This window comes from Eleginops maclovinus, chromosome 8, assembly GCF_036324505.1.
Source record: "Eleginops maclovinus isolate JMC-PN-2008 ecotype Puerto Natales chromosome 8, JC_Emac_rtc_rv5, whole genome shotgun sequence".
Lineage (NCBI taxonomy): Eukaryota > Metazoa > Chordata > Actinopteri > Perciformes > Eleginopidae > Eleginops > Eleginops maclovinus.
This window is the reverse complement of record NC_086356.1, coordinates 3855373-3872444: the sequence shown is the minus strand read 5'-3', so window position 1 is coordinate 3872444 and position 17072 is coordinate 3855373. Positions and strand designations below refer to the sequence as shown.

Below are 17072 nucleotides of genomic sequence, written 5' to 3'. Positions count from 1 at the left end.
TGTGTGTGTGTGTGTGTGTGTGTGTGTGTGTGTGTGTGTGTGTGTGTGTGTGTGTGTGTGTGTGTGTGTGTGTGTGTGTGTGTGTGTGTGTGTGTGTGTGTGTGTGTGTGTGTGTGTGTGTGTGTGTGTGTGTGTGTGTTGACTGACACTAACCCCATGCTGCTGTTGCTGCTTTGACCTTTTTGACACCAGAATAGCATTGTCAGTAATTAACCTGCCTCATCCATGTTTGGCAGAGGGAGACTCTCTTGTCGCAGTCTGTAACAGGTCCGAAATATTCACCGTAAAGGGTCTGATAGCCAGTTATGTTATTGAGGAAGTAGACACGGTGGCCAGCTGATAATAGAAGGTTATTTGGAAACAACATCTCACTTATTTAATAGTAATGAAGCAAGTTGTTTGTTTCTTTTCCCGCTCTACTTTAGGTAGACATTTTTCCAGGGTGCAATTAAACACAGACACACTTTTTCCAAAACTGAATCTCTGGAGTACTTTTTTACACAGGGCTTTTCTTCTACTGCCTTTTTTCTTTTAACAATGCACTGAAAAGCGCTTTTTTCCCAGAAGAAACATGTTCAGAAACCAAATTATGGTCCCATAAAATAAAGCCTTACCTCAAGTGCTTGTTTTCAGAAAAAAGCGTTTAACACTCGGAAACGTCTTTGTAGAAAACATTGCTATATTTTTCCAAGTATGCTGTTAAAAAAAAGCCTGGCTTTGTCCGTTTCCAGTTTTCCTCACAGCGCGCACAGGCACACAATGCACCAAGACAACAGGGGCTCATTTGCAAGAGGCTACATGAAGCTATACATAAGACGCTCTCTGTGTGCATGGACTCACTTAGCCTGGCACACAGCGGGTCTGCAGCTGCACTGAAGGACGAGTTAGCGATTGGCACAGTCAGGACCACCAGGATCATAAACAAGAGCGTCATCCCGCTTCCTCTCTCTCAAGCCCCCTGTTTTATTTTTTAACCATCCGAGGTGCCTTCCCACCAGCAGCAATGTGTTTCCAATCTGAGGTCAATTATTCACCTCCCCTGGATTTGTTCCCAGCAGAAAAAAGAACCCCAGAAACAGAACTGTCTTTGCTCTACAGGCTCCGTTTTCCCCATCCCTCCGCTGTCAACGCCCAGTCTTACTGAGCCCCCTGGCAGACACATTATGTGTTTAAATGTGTGTATTTGTGAGTCCACGGACAGATGTGTGTATGTAATTAGGCGGCTAAATAATAATGGCTTAAACTTCCCAGCGGCGGAAAGCTATGAATGATGGGACAGGTGGAGGGAGGGTGATGGAGACCTCCCAACCCCGAGGGCAACAGGATGGACAGACCCCATTTGGTGACATCACAGGCGTGATTATCCGCCCTATTGGCCCCATAAAGAGTGCCCCCTTGAGGCTGTTTCAAGAAACGACACCTCTACAGTTGTGTAAAAGGGCAGTTAGTGCTCATCTGTTCGTGGAGGAGTATATTGAAGGACTTGATATAGAAGCAGCGTGAGGTCTGTGGTTTGTGTCTTTCAGTGCAGACACAAGTGTGTGTGTGTGTGTGTGTGTTAAGACAGTGTGTTTCTGTGGGCTGAAAGCATCTCCTCTTTTCCCTCTTTGTGAAATAACCCTGGGAAGCTGCCCCTTGTCTGACCTAACAGTGTTCATAAGGAAAACAACAGGAGGGCTTTATCCTCTCCTCCTCCTCCCCCTCCTCCCTTTTACTTTCCTCTGCCCTCTTGTTTAGTCTGCATTCCTCTTCTTCGATGTCGTTTTGCACTACTTTTCTCACCTCTCCTATTTGCTGTGATCTTCAATTTATTTCCTCACCTTCTGACGTCCTGCTTTGCTCCTCATTTTCTTCCAATAGATGTCCTCTTTTTCTATCATTCCTTCCGTGTACTCCTTGCTCTCGTTTCCTCTCCTTTCTACCATCTTACCACCTACATGCTTCCTTTCTCCTTCCAATCTCTCCTGTCTCTCCTCTCTTTTTGCTATTCCATACACCAGTTTTACTTTCACATCACTTGTGTTTTCTTGCTCCTCACTGTCCTTGCTTTTATTCCTTTTCTACTCTCTACTTATTTCTACTTTTATCCCACCCACTTAGTCTCTTCTATTCCTTTGGCTCCACTTCGCTCCTCTTTTCTATTTGTTTCATTTTCTCTGAAAGGACCACAGGTTGATAGCTAACTTTTTTTCAGCTATACCTTCCCCCCCTTTACATCTCCCTATTATTCAGGGCCTTGGCTACCACAAAGACAATTGAGGTCTAATCCTTTTCTGGAGATTTGGTGTACCTAATACCTAATATTTGCAAACATCTCAATGCTTCCAGCATTTTAGGACCACTTTCTCACAGCTAAATATGCTGCATATCATCATGTACCTGATCAAAATCCAGGAGAAATGTTTGCAGGATTTGTTTTTCTCTTTCATAAAAACAAATGAAGTAGAAAGGAATTCAATTTTTACACTAGAATTCTTTTTTACGGGCAATGCAAAGCAAACATTTAGCCCTATTTTTATTGGAAATACCTTGTAATATCTACCAAAATACAGCAAATAAAGACAAATTAGAGTTTATTTAGTTGCAGTGTTGATAACAACCCACATTTAAATAGGAGATTCAGCCATATGTCCTTTCTTCCACTTCCTTTCCTCTACCGCCTTTTACTTTCTTACACTCTTGTTTTTCTTCTTTCTTGTCTTCAAGTTTCTCCCCCCTTTTCTTCTACCAGTGCCAGCTCTCTCCTCTCTCCTCTCATTCTTCTCATTATCTGTCTTTTTCTACTTTGTGTGTTTCCCCCTATATCAGCTCCGCCTCCTCCTTACCTGTGCCAGGCCACGGAGCGACAAAAACACAACAGAAGGGGATAAAGAAAGTAAACAAGAGGAGGGGGGGAGCTCAGTGAAAAGAGGGATTATCCCTAAATGTGTGCTTTGTTAAGAGATCCAGTTACTGATTCATTGATAAGCCCCTCCAACTGGCCGTGAGTAATTGAGCCAATCAGGAATCATTAATCCCCACGACAAATGGATTCGGGATTAAGGTGCTTTTATTTTGGTAACGGCTCATTATGACACATTTTTACTGCTATGCGCTTGTTTGTTTTTTTTGGTCTTCTCAAAACCCCCGACCTGTCAATCAGGCTTCAGCGCGTCCTGCAGCTATGAAGAACACAAATGTGGAAATTGCCTGTGAAGGCTTAATGACTCGCTAAATAGCCCGTAACAACAAGGCAATTTAGAAAAAGTGATGAAAAAATCTCAGTAGGAAGGAATACAGAAACCCCAGTCAGGACCAGTCCAGTCTTATAAAGATTCTAGAGATCAGTAGGAGAAAGACTCTGGGCCTCAAAAGGCGAAACCTTAAGACATCCAGAGATGAAATGTCATCTTATTCCAGAACATCTTGACTCAGGCTGTGTGTTTATGGCCCTTGGTTTTATCAATATTAAACTCCTGCCAGCCCTTACAGCCTCCATGTGGCAAACATCTGGATCATCTCCGCTCTCACTGCGCCTTTTATCATCTTTTGTAACAAACACCTACGGTCCATATTTATGATTTAGGATGTCTCTTTGCCGCATATGTTTGGCCACATTTGACCCTCTTCAGAACTGCCATCCAAACCCATCTCTGGTGGAGCGATCATACATGAGAGGGATAATAAATATGCGTCCAGGGAAAGAATGTGAAACTGATAGCCTAAACTACATTTGCAGATACACAGGGATGCACTGGTTCAACAATGAGACGGCCGTAGATTTGACCCCCAGTCACAGGTGGCTGAGGTTTATTTGCATTGTTTTTTTTTCCTTTAGTCACGTTACGCCTCATTTACTCCTTCTGGTCCCACGCTGTTTCCCTCCACAGATAGCCCCTGTGGCAAAAAAGAAGTATGATCTTTACATGTTATGTGATCGTGACAAATGGACATGGAAGTAAAAAGATATCGGAGCGACTATATACACAAACTAAACAATGGTCAACCATTTTTGTCATATTTATTCATGTTAGGGTTAGACTTCAAAAATACCAAGTGCGGTAATAACGGATATATTTCATGATCTACTCAAGAACATGATGTAAAGTTCACCACAGTCCTTTTTTCCAGAAATAAAATAGAAACTCCAACCCTTACTCTTGTTGCCTGATGTTACGATTTGCTATTGCTGTTATTTTTGGCCTAACTTACTGTACCTGGTAATGGTAGCAACATAGCCAGACCCCTCCATCCATTGTTGAGTCGTTGTCACCTCAACGACTCAAAATCAATTCATAGAAATATTCCCCTCTTCCCTGGAAACTCCCCGGAAGTCAACCCTTTTCCAAGGAACTTTTTCTTTGGGAGAAAGTAGTTCCGGTTGCTAGAATAAAAACATTATGAACCTTACAAAAAGTGTTGCTGCTCAAAGTGTTTGTGGATCTGTTCTGCTCCGAACAGTGTTTATATTTCTATTGAGTGCAGGCGGGAAATCCGATGAGCGGTGGTCAGTGGAGACTGATTTGAGATGCGTGTTGATGCCAGGATTAAATGCTGTCAGACACAATCAGGATGTATCTGAATACAAGTATCTGATCATGGTTATCATCACTTTCCTAAACTTATTTCCCACCTCTCTCTTACAAAGGCTTTAGTTACAAACTCTTCTTAATCCCAACTAATCTTATCCGGTACTCCTGGGTCAGGTTTGATTGACAGCCGCTGACAGTCGTGAGGTCGAAGCCAACATTTGAGGCTTAGAAAAGACACGGGAGGACAAAGCAGGCTACCCCATAGCGCTCCTGGCTGAGGACATGATACTGTGGAGCCGGTTGACCCCTGGTAGTCATAATAACAGCAAGCAGCTCTGAAACTAGAGGCTAAGGGAGGCCATGCTGTGCCTGCCTGGAGCCGGAACGCTCAGCTGGTGCTGAAGGGGGGGAAAAAGAAGAGAAAACAAGAGCTTTGGTTTCACATCTGACCAGACTATAATTAGAGAGAGAAAAAGATTAGAATATGGCATAAGACACCCGGCTACACACATCCGCTCATGCAAACCCAGTAGGATGGCTACTAATCCTACAGCACATTTACAATCTGTGTAACGACAACATGATACCCCCAGCAGGCCCCGCACACACCTCCCTTTATGCTGCCTCCCGAGGAACCACAGCGCTTATGTGTCAGCGGCAACAGCTGTGTCTCAATCCCTCCTTCCTCATTTCACCTGGCCTCAGATCAGCTGACGGGTACTCGAGGTGTAGTATCTGATCCGTGGCAATCGACGCCCCATGGAACGTCAGGGTGAAAAAACCCAGCGGTGCCTCGGCGAGTTCACCCCGTATCGGATCATCAGTCGTCTACATGCTCCAACATGGTCTCCGTCCTGGCTCCCCTGACGGCCCTCACTGTGTCAATGAACAGAGGTGGAGTATTGAAGACATCCGCAGTATGTCAGTGATACCGAACCGCGTTCCATTAGCAGCTACGGAGACACAACCCGGCCTGCCGTCTGAGCCTAATCTGTCTCTGCTAAAAGCTCCACAAATGCAACCTTATACAGCGCCTATGGGAATATGTGTTTCCAATCACTCTCTTTAGGAATACCTGACATTTCTGTCTCCGTCCTCCTGTCCGATCGTTTTACAATAAACACCAGGGCCGTTTTGAGGCGAGGCTTTGAGAAACAGGCTCTCATTTTCCCAGACTAGGAGATTCCACGAGGGGCTCCTACATCAAGCTGTCATATCGGACTAATGAAAATCTCATTCTACAGAGGGATCCTCTTCAAGCTGCTAAAGGCACATGCTAACCAGGGGATTAGCCCTGTAACGCTAGGGGACTTTAATTTCAGCACCGGCATAAGTCAGCGTCACTGCTGAGCTCTAACATTGATATATGGCTTACGACACACGCTAGAGGTTTCTGTGTTGCAAGGGGAGACTGTTGAATCTCACAGGAGCCTCGGGATGATTATGAGTGACATGATGAGATCCTGAAAACAAAAACCAGAGCCGTAGCCCGGACGCGTCTTTCACACTCATTCACACATGGGACATTTTGTCTCAGCTGCAGCCTTGCAAAGATACCCTGAGTATCATCTTTTGGAGCATTCACAAGTCTTAAGAGAACGTGTCGTCGTGGAGCGTAATGGGGAGAAAGTCCCTAAACAAATCAATGAGTAACTACCCTCCCACTTAAGCAGCTGCTGTCAATGCACCCTTAAGCAAAGCGCTGCATCAAGGGGTCTGGGTGTTATTCAACACAATGCAGGCTACAGCAGAAAGCATGCATGATCAGCACATTTCCGTTGGGTAAATAAATCATTAAAAAAGGGTCAAGAACAGGTGTTGTATGATGGTATTGTGGGAATTATCTTTGCATACATAAACATGTAGAACAATCACTCACACATTATAGATTTATCATGTTAGTATTGTTGCTGACGTTCAGAAAACTGTGTATTATAAGCACAAATCCAGTCCTGCAAGCACACGTTTCTTATTATGTTTATTGTTAATGTTGATTTTGATCTGTTTACATCCATGTATTTTCTTGCCTATTTCTTGCATGTTGCTGAGCTTCTAGCTGCGTAAATCAATGAATAAATTAAAACCGTTGGCAGGAAAGAGTATTGCGTCACCCATGTGTTGATGTGTGTTAAACCAAAAAGGCACCCAGACATAAAAACGCTCCACAGCGATAATAGTGGTCGAAAACCTCAAAGAATACCATTTAAATAACTTAAATAAGGACTTTAGATGTGATTTACTTCAGACTTTTAGGACTTAACTTGAAAACTAAAAGTTTTTTAACAGCTTTGTAAGGAAATCATCAGCTTTGTAAGGAAACTCACTTGTTTTTTAACTAAAGAAGACTGTTTAGGCTTGGTATTTTCGCTCAGACTTGATGTCTTTCTGCACAACAACATATTCAAACTCCTTTCCTTCCATCTTTCTCCTAAAGGTTTTACCGGGGTGATTACCACATTGACGTCTGCATCAACGACTACCTGGATGTCTACTGTCCGCACTACATCAGCCCAGTTTCTGACGACCGAGCCGAGCGCTACGTCCTCTACATGGTGAACTACGACGGCTACAGCTCCTGCGACCACACCGCCAAGGGCTTCAAACGCTGGGAGTGCAACCGGCCTCTGTCACCCAACGGACCGCTGAAGTTCTCAGAGAAGTTCCAGCTGTTCACTCCCTTCTCCTTGGGCTTTGAGTTCCGCCCCGGCAGAGAGTATTACTATATCTGTGAGTATGGTCTTGCCTCTCTGTATAGAAATCATTGAGCTTGTGGTACAGATTGAAATGCGTCCATGCCGTAGAGAATCAAAAACATGTCTACTAAAAGTTTCTAACAAATATGATGTCAGATATTGCAACTTTTTGGCTTAGGAAATACGTTTAGTTTTCTCAAAGCAGGTTAAAAAGTTATCAGCACTGGGAAGTAAAGATTTATAATGACATCCAGCGATTTAACCAGGAGTCATGTCAGAAAATCTATATCCTTCTCATCTTAGAATCTTGCAGGAAAAAAAAGCAACAAAGTTCTGGTTTGTTTTGCAAGTCCTTGGAATGAGAGGCCGAGGCAAAATACAAGCCGTAGGGAGCAAAACATATCTTCTGTTGAGGTCTTGCCTGAAGTGTCTTTTGTTGCTGACTGGCTGAGCTCAGCTTTCTCTTCCTCGTGAGGAGACGGGCAAAAACAAACAGCTGGGAAGTCATGTTTTCATAAGTGAAGTCAGTGCCCTGCAGGGGCAGAAGAGAAGGACTAAAGGAGATACAGTGGTTTCCGCGGTAGATTTTGCGGTATTTAGCCGACAGTGGTCAGGAGGACTTTGTAATAGGAAGAGAAAGGGAGAGTACAGCCTTGGCAGAAAAACAATGCACAAAATAAAGTTGGCAAATCCAAAGAGACCGGTGACTGGAGAGGGGAAGTTTGAAGAAAGTTGCTTAACTTTTCAGCCTTACTTAATGCAAATCAGAATTTTGGAGAATTGTTTTCTCCTTAATTCTTTCCGGACACATTTTGCCTCTTCAAAATCTTCATGACCTCCAATAAAAGCTTACATGGAGTTCTGTAGGATTACATTGAAGCCCACTACAGTTTAAAATCTCAGGGAAGATTTATTTATAATTTTCTATTGTTGTTGATCATACAATACCACCCACTGGAGAATTATTCCTCCTCCTCCTCCTCCTCCTCATGTCATTCAACATTTGATCTCACTGATCTTGGACGGTGCTACAAACCAGCATCTGGGATCACACTCGTCATGAGACCTAAATCAAAAGCTGTATTTTGGTTGTGGTATTTTGTGTGGTGATGTATTACCCTTCACTAGCTGTTTTCTGCTGGATTCTCTGTCTATTGGCTAGCCTCCTCGTCTCCATTGCAAACACGTGACGGTATTGTTTAGGGTATTTGTCTTCTGCCAGAGGTTTGTTGACGTTGTCGCAACTCTTTGGATGTCGATAAGAACAGTCATAGATTGCCTAATTCGCCTTGATTTGTTAAGTTGGCTCTGGCCGATGTAAAATTGAGTGAATACAATGTTATTGCGTATTTTGATGATGATTGATCTTCCAGAGAGAAAGAAAAAAGGCGGAGAGACAGTTCATATGGCCTCGGGCAGTTTGAGGCCATATGGACCATCTCTCGCTGACTCACATTCATGACTCATCCATCAGATCCTTGTTCGCTAAAGACACTAATTTTCCCTCTGAGAACACGGATCTGGGAATAGATTGCGATAGAACAACAGACAAAGAAACCTCCAGAGAGATACAGAGGACTTATGGTTACAACAATTCACATAATGCCCATGTTTGTATTCAGATTGTAAGTAGTTATGAAGTTGGAACAAATAGAAAGTTCCACAATTATGTAAACCAATAAATTCTCATTTGAAAGTATTTGTTCATTCACATGGAAGCACTTGATCCCCCTGCATGATACTATTGATTTATGTGGCAGCTATTAGGTAAATACGCTACTACATTAAAGCAGATGTGTATCTCTAGTAGTAGTCAGGGTTACATTGAATATAGACAATTCAAAGAGCTGAATGAATATCTGTAGATTCAAGAAAATGTTTAATGAAAAAAAACAAGACAGTATGAACGATGTCAGGTAATCTGATTTTCTGACGTTCAATTATTTCTGTAAGCATTGGGTGCTAAGCAACTGTGATTGACAGACCAAATAATTGACTGGCAGGTATATAGGACCGCTTGGAGTGTACATTGTTTTGTCTCCGTTGCCCTCATTTAAATAAATAACTCAATTAATAAATACAATCAGGCTCTTTAAGTATATCAGCTGGGTGTCATGCTCCTGTAGATAGAAGATAGAAGATAATCCTCTATTTGCAAAACTCTCGCAAGCTGGTTCAGGTTAGCCTCGGCCTTGGGTAAATAAAAAGCATTCATTTGCCAAAAATGTAGACAGAATTGACCACACTCACAGCAAAATGTTAGGGTTTTTAGGGTAAAAATAACAACTTTCTTGATTTTTTGATTGCTAACAGTGTATCATTTAATCGCTCAAATACTTTCCCGATGAATCTCTCTTTGAGCTTTGAAGCTTATTATGGTCTCACACATTCTTCCAGATGTATTCTTTTCTATCCAATAATTCCCGGCAGCATCATCCACATCCAGAAATGCTGGTTGTGTTACAGTAAAGTCTGAAATCGCACGTCCACTGTCTCTTCCACTAACAAAGCCCGACAATAGCAGAGTTGTATCGTATGGTTTTGGAATCTGTTAAGTGGGCATGTAAATGACACATTGAAGGGGGTTTCATGTGTGCTTGTGTCAGTGAAGACAGACACTCCTTTGTCCTCTATGGTGATCATCGTCCGCCTCAGGCAGGGAGGGAAAGAGACGAGCGAGGGGGGGCCACGTCAAATAGATGACACCTGCAGTTGGCCGAGGGCCTTGGCAGACAGACAAACACCCGGAGGAAAGCCACCCCGGTGTGGGATCAGTCTTGCGGCTGGTCCTACAAGGTGAAAGGTCACCAGGTTGACGGCGAGGTCTCCGCTGCGAGCTTCTCGTGGCCCTCAGAGGGCGGCATGTTTTTCTAATAGAGCCTCAGTGGAGCGGGGAAAGCCTGATCCTAATCTCAGGGGATAGAAATCCAATTTTCAGAGGAGACAGTTGAGAGTCTGGCTCTCCCTGTGTGAGAGAGATGACTGTCTCCCTGTAAAGCCCTCGTGCTTCAAACGCCCGGGCCCCGCTCCGTACAGCCAGTGCAGATCTACATTGATAATGACATGAACCCCGCCAGCACTGCGCCCCAGCCACTTTCCCTTCAGCTTCCCGCAGCTGAAGCAGAGACAAAGGGCTTTGTTCCCTAAGATAAACCGATCATCAGAAGAAAAACATCTGATCCGACCGAATTCAATTCCGGATCCGTCTAATTCAGCTCACAGTCACACCAAAGCCAGGCCTTAGTCATGCACTGCCAGTACCGAACGTGCGAATATCACGAGTCATGCGGCACATGACCGAACGTGCAACATGTGTCTGAGCGTGTGACCGGGAGGTTTACCGTTGTCAGGGTGACGCGGGGCGGCGGGATGACCGGGTTTAGAGTTGCAGGCGGAGATGGGGTTACAGTCCCCGGTGAAGCACGGCTGTGTTGCTCGAGGATAGAAAAGCCAGACTCTGACCTCAGCGGCAGACATGAGAGAAAGGAAGAGAGACAGTTGGGTAATTGTGTGTCTGAATTTAGGAAGGGATGGTGGTTCGGCGGGGGGGAGAAAGAGGGTGAGAAAGTGAGATGAGGGAAGAAGACAGTGTGACACAAAGCCAGGAAAAGATTAAAAGGGTGAGAAATAGAAAAGCAGAGAAGGGAGAAAATATTCTGCACAATGTTTACAGCTATGATAACACTTTTATTAAAGATAACAAATAATAATAATAATAATTCAGCTCAAAACTTTCGAGAAATGTAAAGAACAAATTATTTTCAGAATATTTTTTCTATTTACTTTATAAAATGTGTTTCCATATACATGTACTTCACATAAATGTGCATATCTTAGATATTTAACTTGTTGACTTCCTTAAACCAAATATTTAAATGTACCAAAGATCTCAATGCTGCATTTTGATGAAAACAACAACAACAACATTTAAACTGTTTGACAATTTGAAAAGGTTTTTTCAGATTTCCAGCAAATTGAATTCAAAAGTTCCTCGCACTAAAGGGTTGAACAACATGTGCTACTGTCAGTCTTCACATTAAAAAACGAGATCAAAGTCAGAACAATCTGTCCATGACACATAAGAGATAATGCATGACGAAGTCCCCGATATCTGACACCCCAGGGTGCATTATCCTCCTTATACCGTGGTCGCTTTCCACAGGAAAACAAGAGCAGCTGCATTTTTATTGAAATTGTTTTGGGCTTTCTAACATCTAAAAAAAACAACTGCAGCTACTGTTACTGTACGTCATGATACGTTACAAAGGCTACTCCCATCTACTTCTTACTTCCTGTCCCATGCTGATTGGCCAGCAAATGTACCTAAGAAGCTATTCATAGACATAATTGGAACAGTGTTGCAGCGGCTGGTAAGTGTGGTCATTTCAATATGTTGATATTTAACACATACAGCTCCTGGTTAATTTCAGTGTAGCGGCAAAGATGCCTGGTTGCTATAGTGACCTTAATATATCCTGCTCACTGATTTAACAACTGTGATTTAAAAACAGCAAACACTTTCTCTGGCTTTTGGCTACAGGCACATAGAAATACCTATCAAAACTAAATGATCTGAAGTCTTAGAATGATGAACCCCTTAAGAAAATATGTCAACGATTCAAAAATTCCTAGATATTGCTCGTTCCATTTTCTGAAATGTTAAAAATTGTTATATCTTTATTTTATATCATTGTAAAAATGTCCCGTTTGGCTTATAATATACTGCTTGAACTTTTTACTTCACTTTCAATATTTTTTAGGGCAACCAGTGCCTTTTATTTAAGTGACAGGCCGGATTTGAACCCCCTGCCCTTCGCATGTGGACCAAACCCCAGTTCATGCCACTGCCGCTATAAAAAAACCCCCACTTTTTATGACATTTAATGGAGTAGCTGATCAATCCTTTAATCTATAAATGATTAAGAGATTATTTGACAGCCAAGAGCCTGGAACAATACTGCCTTTGTGCAAGAGTAGACTTTATACAGCAGTTAGAGGAACTCAGAGCGAGATAACAACAGTCGTGGAAAGAGAAGGAGCATGAGAGGCATAGAGGAAGACAAAGAGGGCTTCTGGCCAGTGAAGTTCAGAGACAGAAACTGAGACAGTGAGTGTGAGGTAAGTTACTGGATACCCGCTGACACCGACAGAAGCAGCGAGATTGACACCGATTCTCTCATTTATTTCCTCCCTCTGCTGCTTCACTCCCAATCCCGCTCTCATGGCGAAGTCTTAAAGATGATTTCTATCTCTTCCAGCGGCCGCACGGCATCTGATAAAGTGGCTTTTGAAATAAGAGCCAAGAGAGTCATGGGCAACAGTGGAAACTCTGACATGGTTTGCTTTTATCAGTATTCACTGCACGGAAAGAATCCATCACACGGAGGAAGGATAGATGGGTGTCTGTGGACAAACTACGGCTAGTCTTTGCGCAAATGCAACCACAACTACATACGTGCGCCAAACACACAGACAGGAACACACTCCGGTGTGTTTGTGGCGAGATTAAGAGCAGTTTGAGAGACTCTGCAGGCAGCAGGAAATGACAGGGGTCAGGAGTGCTGAGGTCCATGAGGAAAAGTCTGAAAAAGAAAGGAGGAAAAATCTATATTGGGATGAACATAAGGTCAGACATAACATAAAAATGTTCAGACAGAAGTTGAAGTCATTCGTCACAGCTGGAGACACCCTCAGCGCTCCGTTGGCGACTCGCTCCCCTGCACTGGTTGAAAACAAATTAGTTTGGTTAGCTCTGCAAAACAATCACAGCACAAAAATGTTTTAATCAGTGCAGGAAACAGAGGAAATTAGATTTTGCAGGTGGGCATGACAGCATGCCACTCACCTGCAGAAGTGACCGCCCCTGGTCAAATTACACTTGGTATGATGAGGGTGACATTGAGATGTTTGATAGTGTAATATATGGAGCCGAGAGGCAGGATGAGAGGGGGATTCAGAAGGTGATATAAGGCTCTTCAGACTGTATTTAAAGGAGATATGTGTGGAATAGCTCGAGAGAAACAATTGACCTTGTGGGATTGTTCGTTTCTAGGACGGTAGGTGTTAGAGAGGGAAGAGGTCTCAGGTTGTGAATGAAATGAATATTGAATAGCTGTGCAGATGGACCACAAAATGTAGGTCTGACTTCGCCTTCATGAGTTTGCTTGGAAGTCTTTACCGGGTATCATCTACAACTCTCAAGATAATTGGTCAATTAGAGACATGCCTTATAATGCAATGAAAATACTGTGGTTAAATGGAAAGAAGACTTTAAATTTTGTCCAAAATAAGAGCCAAAAAAGGTGTGTCTGATCCTATTGGTGCCAATTCTGAGTTCCGGTAGTTATACCAAGACCCTTTTTTAGTTGATCAAATTAGCCGAAGTCTCGAATGGTATATTTCCAAAATCTGCACCTCCAAGTAAAACATTCTGATTGTGTTACATCTACAAGGCTTTGGGCTTATTGATAGCTAATGTACCTTTGGATAAAAGCATCAGCTAAATGAAACTTAATTTAGTTTGATGTGTATTTACTAAAGGTTATAGGGCGTAATGCTGCTGAACTTTCATTTACAGGTTATGAACTAAAGCTGTACAAAACTGCCATTCAAACCACAAACACAAACCCCTAGATTAGATCAAGTGCGTTTGAAAGTCACGTGTTTAGAGTTGTTTCTGACTGCCTCATGTCTCCACAGCCTCCATCACTGACGACAAAGGAAGAAGGAGCTGCCTTCGTCTCAAAGTCTTTGTCCGGCCTCAAAGTGAGTCTCAGACTGTTGAGTCTTCTCTGCCCCATTCAGTCCTCCAGCAGTTTGTGATCAGGCATTAGACTCGTGTGACGTGTTGGCTTCTCTAATCTTTCCTCTCTCCTCTTTGTTTTCCAAAGACAATTGTGTGAAAGAACCCGGGACGGTGCAGGAAGGGGTCGACTTTGACGACAACAGTCACAACTCCCTAGAACCCAGAGGTTTGTGTACAATATATAGTGTGTGTGTGTGTGTGTGTGTGTGTGTGTGTGTGTGTGTGTGTGTGTGTGTGTGTGAGTGTGAATATTCTTTTGTTTTGCTTTCATTTTATATAATCATGATTCAAGATATTGCCTACTTACACACTTCCTCCAGACATTTTGGAGTCATGTATTGGGAATTACAATTACTATAATTTATATTCGAGTAGTTATTGTTGTAAAATATAAAGGATTTAGTTTAAACCCTGAAGCAAACCTAACCTAACCCTATTATAATATAATAATGGCATGAAATATAAGATAGATAAATATCGCGATCATTCATTAATGCAATTATTTATTTGAATCTACTTTGATATATTAGGTATCATCTATCATTTTTTACTCGGCAAAGACTTTTACTCCTGCTAAGCTAACTATTAATATTCATTGTCATCCGTTTCTTTTCAGATGGCATCGTTCACGGGTCGCCTGAGCCGTCTCGAAGGGATGTGAACTCGGCGGGTCGACGCCAGACTTCCGTCCTCCTGCTCAGCTCCGCCCTCATTCTGCTGGCGGCCATCTTGTCTTTATAGCGCCCAGGCTGAGGAATCTGCCAGGAATGGACTGTCCTGATTGGACCACAGGCCGCCCTTACCCTGCAACCCCTCCCCCTCAAAGGAGCACTTTTTAAAAACAAAAAAGAACACTGACAATCTCTCGATGTGAAAAGAGAGAGGAAGGGACTTCGACGTTGAAGCCTTCGATGTTTTTTGACTTGCCAACTTGACTTTCTGCTGGGTGCTGACGGTCAAGGCACCCCGAGACGAAAGACGCGTACCCTTTCGCCTAGCTACTGCTCACAATATACAGATATTAAAGACCAGCACACATATGATCTCAAACACACACACACTACACAATCAGTACACAGCTTGAATGGCAATGAAGCACAGCGGGATCCTTTAAAAGTTTACAGACTTTTTTTTTTTTGTGTTCAGGAAAACATCACATAACCCCCCTGACATGTATCATGATTATATCTCACGTCAAAATGGATTTTCGAGGAAGACCTTCGAACGACGCATCGCCGGCATGCTAACGGAAAAAAACTGAGAAGGAAGTTGTTGCTAGGAGACGGTTACCAAGGGCGCAGGGCGGGCCTTTGACAACTAATCCCCCCCCCCCTGTTTAAAAACTGACCCTCGTTGAGAGTTAAGCTTTTTAAAGCAGCCGATTTAACGACCGATTAATGTGTTTTGTTTTTAATAAGTCACCTAATTCAATCGTAGCAGCCAACATGGGTGTACAGTCAAATATTTGAACGGAGCGAAAGAAGTGCTTATGTTTTTTTTTGCCAGGCAAAATGTATTTTCCTATTTATTGTGAAGTCCTCGTGCTTTGTTTTCCCGCTCTGGTTTTAGTCTGTAAGTACAGTAGAAAGGCAATAAAAAAAAATACAGTTACCCATTAAGTTAGTTCATATTACACAGCTTTTTTGATACAATCACTTCAGTTCATGTTTGACTTGATCGCTGATTTTTTTAGCAAAGTCCAGGAAGGAAAAAAAAAAAGTTTGATGTGCTATCAGGGTGTAGAGAAAAAAGTAGAATATTTGTGTTTCGATTTTGTCATTAAAAATGTCACCGACGTAGTTTTACTATTACACCATTGCTTTTGTGAATCACTGTCATAACACGACTATTGTATATAGAGACAAATTTCCTACCAAGTTCAGGGATGTGTCCATGACTAATATGAGGTAAAAAAAACAAAAAAAGACGTATTTTCTAATCAGGAGGGTTACTCCAACTCAAGCAGCACAAGTTTTCTAAGGCAAATGTTACAGTGAGCGAGTTACAGAGCAGGTGGTGGTGGTAGTGGGTGGGGCAGTGCTTCACTTGCCCTCTTTGATGTCCTGTGAAGTGCAGCTGAAGGAAAATACACCAAGGGAACCATCGTAAAATACTACTGGCAGGGATGGAATACACACAGCATGGGTCCCGATATTCCGCACTAGTGGATCCGAGAGAGGGAAAAGAGCAACATGTGAAGAGTTGAAGTGCTAACGCTGAGATCAATAGTCTAGTTTTTCAATCAGGAACACGCGGTTAACATATATTTTCCAACAATCTGGTACTGATAATGGCGGGCGAAGAAACGGTCGCCAATTGCTTTTTTGCCCTGACGATTTAAGGACTCAATTTCCCCCCCAAAAAATCTGCATTTAAAGGGAACGTTCAATGTCTCACACAGTGATGATCACCTTTAATCATCACGAGTCACTTTGCTCCTTAATTTAACCCGCTCGTGATCCCTTTTCAATCAGCCCGTCCCGACCTGTGCGCTGCGCAATCTTACAAACCCTCACATCTGCATTTTTCCCACACCCCTGCTCACCAAAGCTTTGCTCTGCACACCAAGGTCCGTGAGCCACGCGTGACCCCGCCTTTATCTTTTAAAAACGATGGGCCTTTTTTTCTCGGGGCCGGCTGGCGTCTCTGAAGCGTCTAATTCACTTGTGAATGTATATATAAATGCCTGTAATTTTACGGACAGATGACATAACGCATTTAATTTGTCACGGTACTTTGTCTGAACGCGTATACATAAGCTACTTTTCCGTGTTTGTATTTAGAGAGACCGAGAGAAGTGATCGCATGTGATCACGTATACTGTGTTAGCCGAACTCACGATATAATTGTTCTCAATGAAACGTCTTTCTGTTGAAGTTGTGAAACTTCATCACGGCTCGTAATCCTATATCCAGCAGTCATTACCAACCTGGTAGTATTTCATCATCACATTTTCGGATTAATGATAGGGAGCTTTTTAATTGATCAAAGAGAACCTTAGATCTCCTCGCCCAATCTGTCGCCTGAGGCCATCTGCCAATATCTCTGATAATGACAATATGA

At 42.8% G+C, this 17072-nt stretch overlaps 1 protein-coding gene across 1 annotated transcript in view; it reads left to right on the top strand.

Moving 5' to 3' along the window:
- Positions 1 to 15820, top strand: part of LOC134868827 (ephrin-A5b-like) — a 65784-nt gene extending 49964 nt beyond the window's left edge. The window contains exons 2-5 of the mRNA XM_063890142.1: positions 6946 to 7238; positions 13904 to 13969; positions 14095 to 14175; positions 14626 to 15820. Of these exons, the coding sequence (XP_063746212.1) occupies positions 6946 to 7238; positions 13904 to 13969; positions 14095 to 14175; positions 14626 to 14750 (565 nt within the window). The 3' untranslated portion in view covers positions 14751 to 15820. The remainder of the gene's footprint in view (positions 1 to 6945; positions 7239 to 13903; positions 13970 to 14094; positions 14176 to 14625) is intronic.
- The last annotated feature ends 1252 nt before the right edge of the window (positions 15821 to 17072 follow it).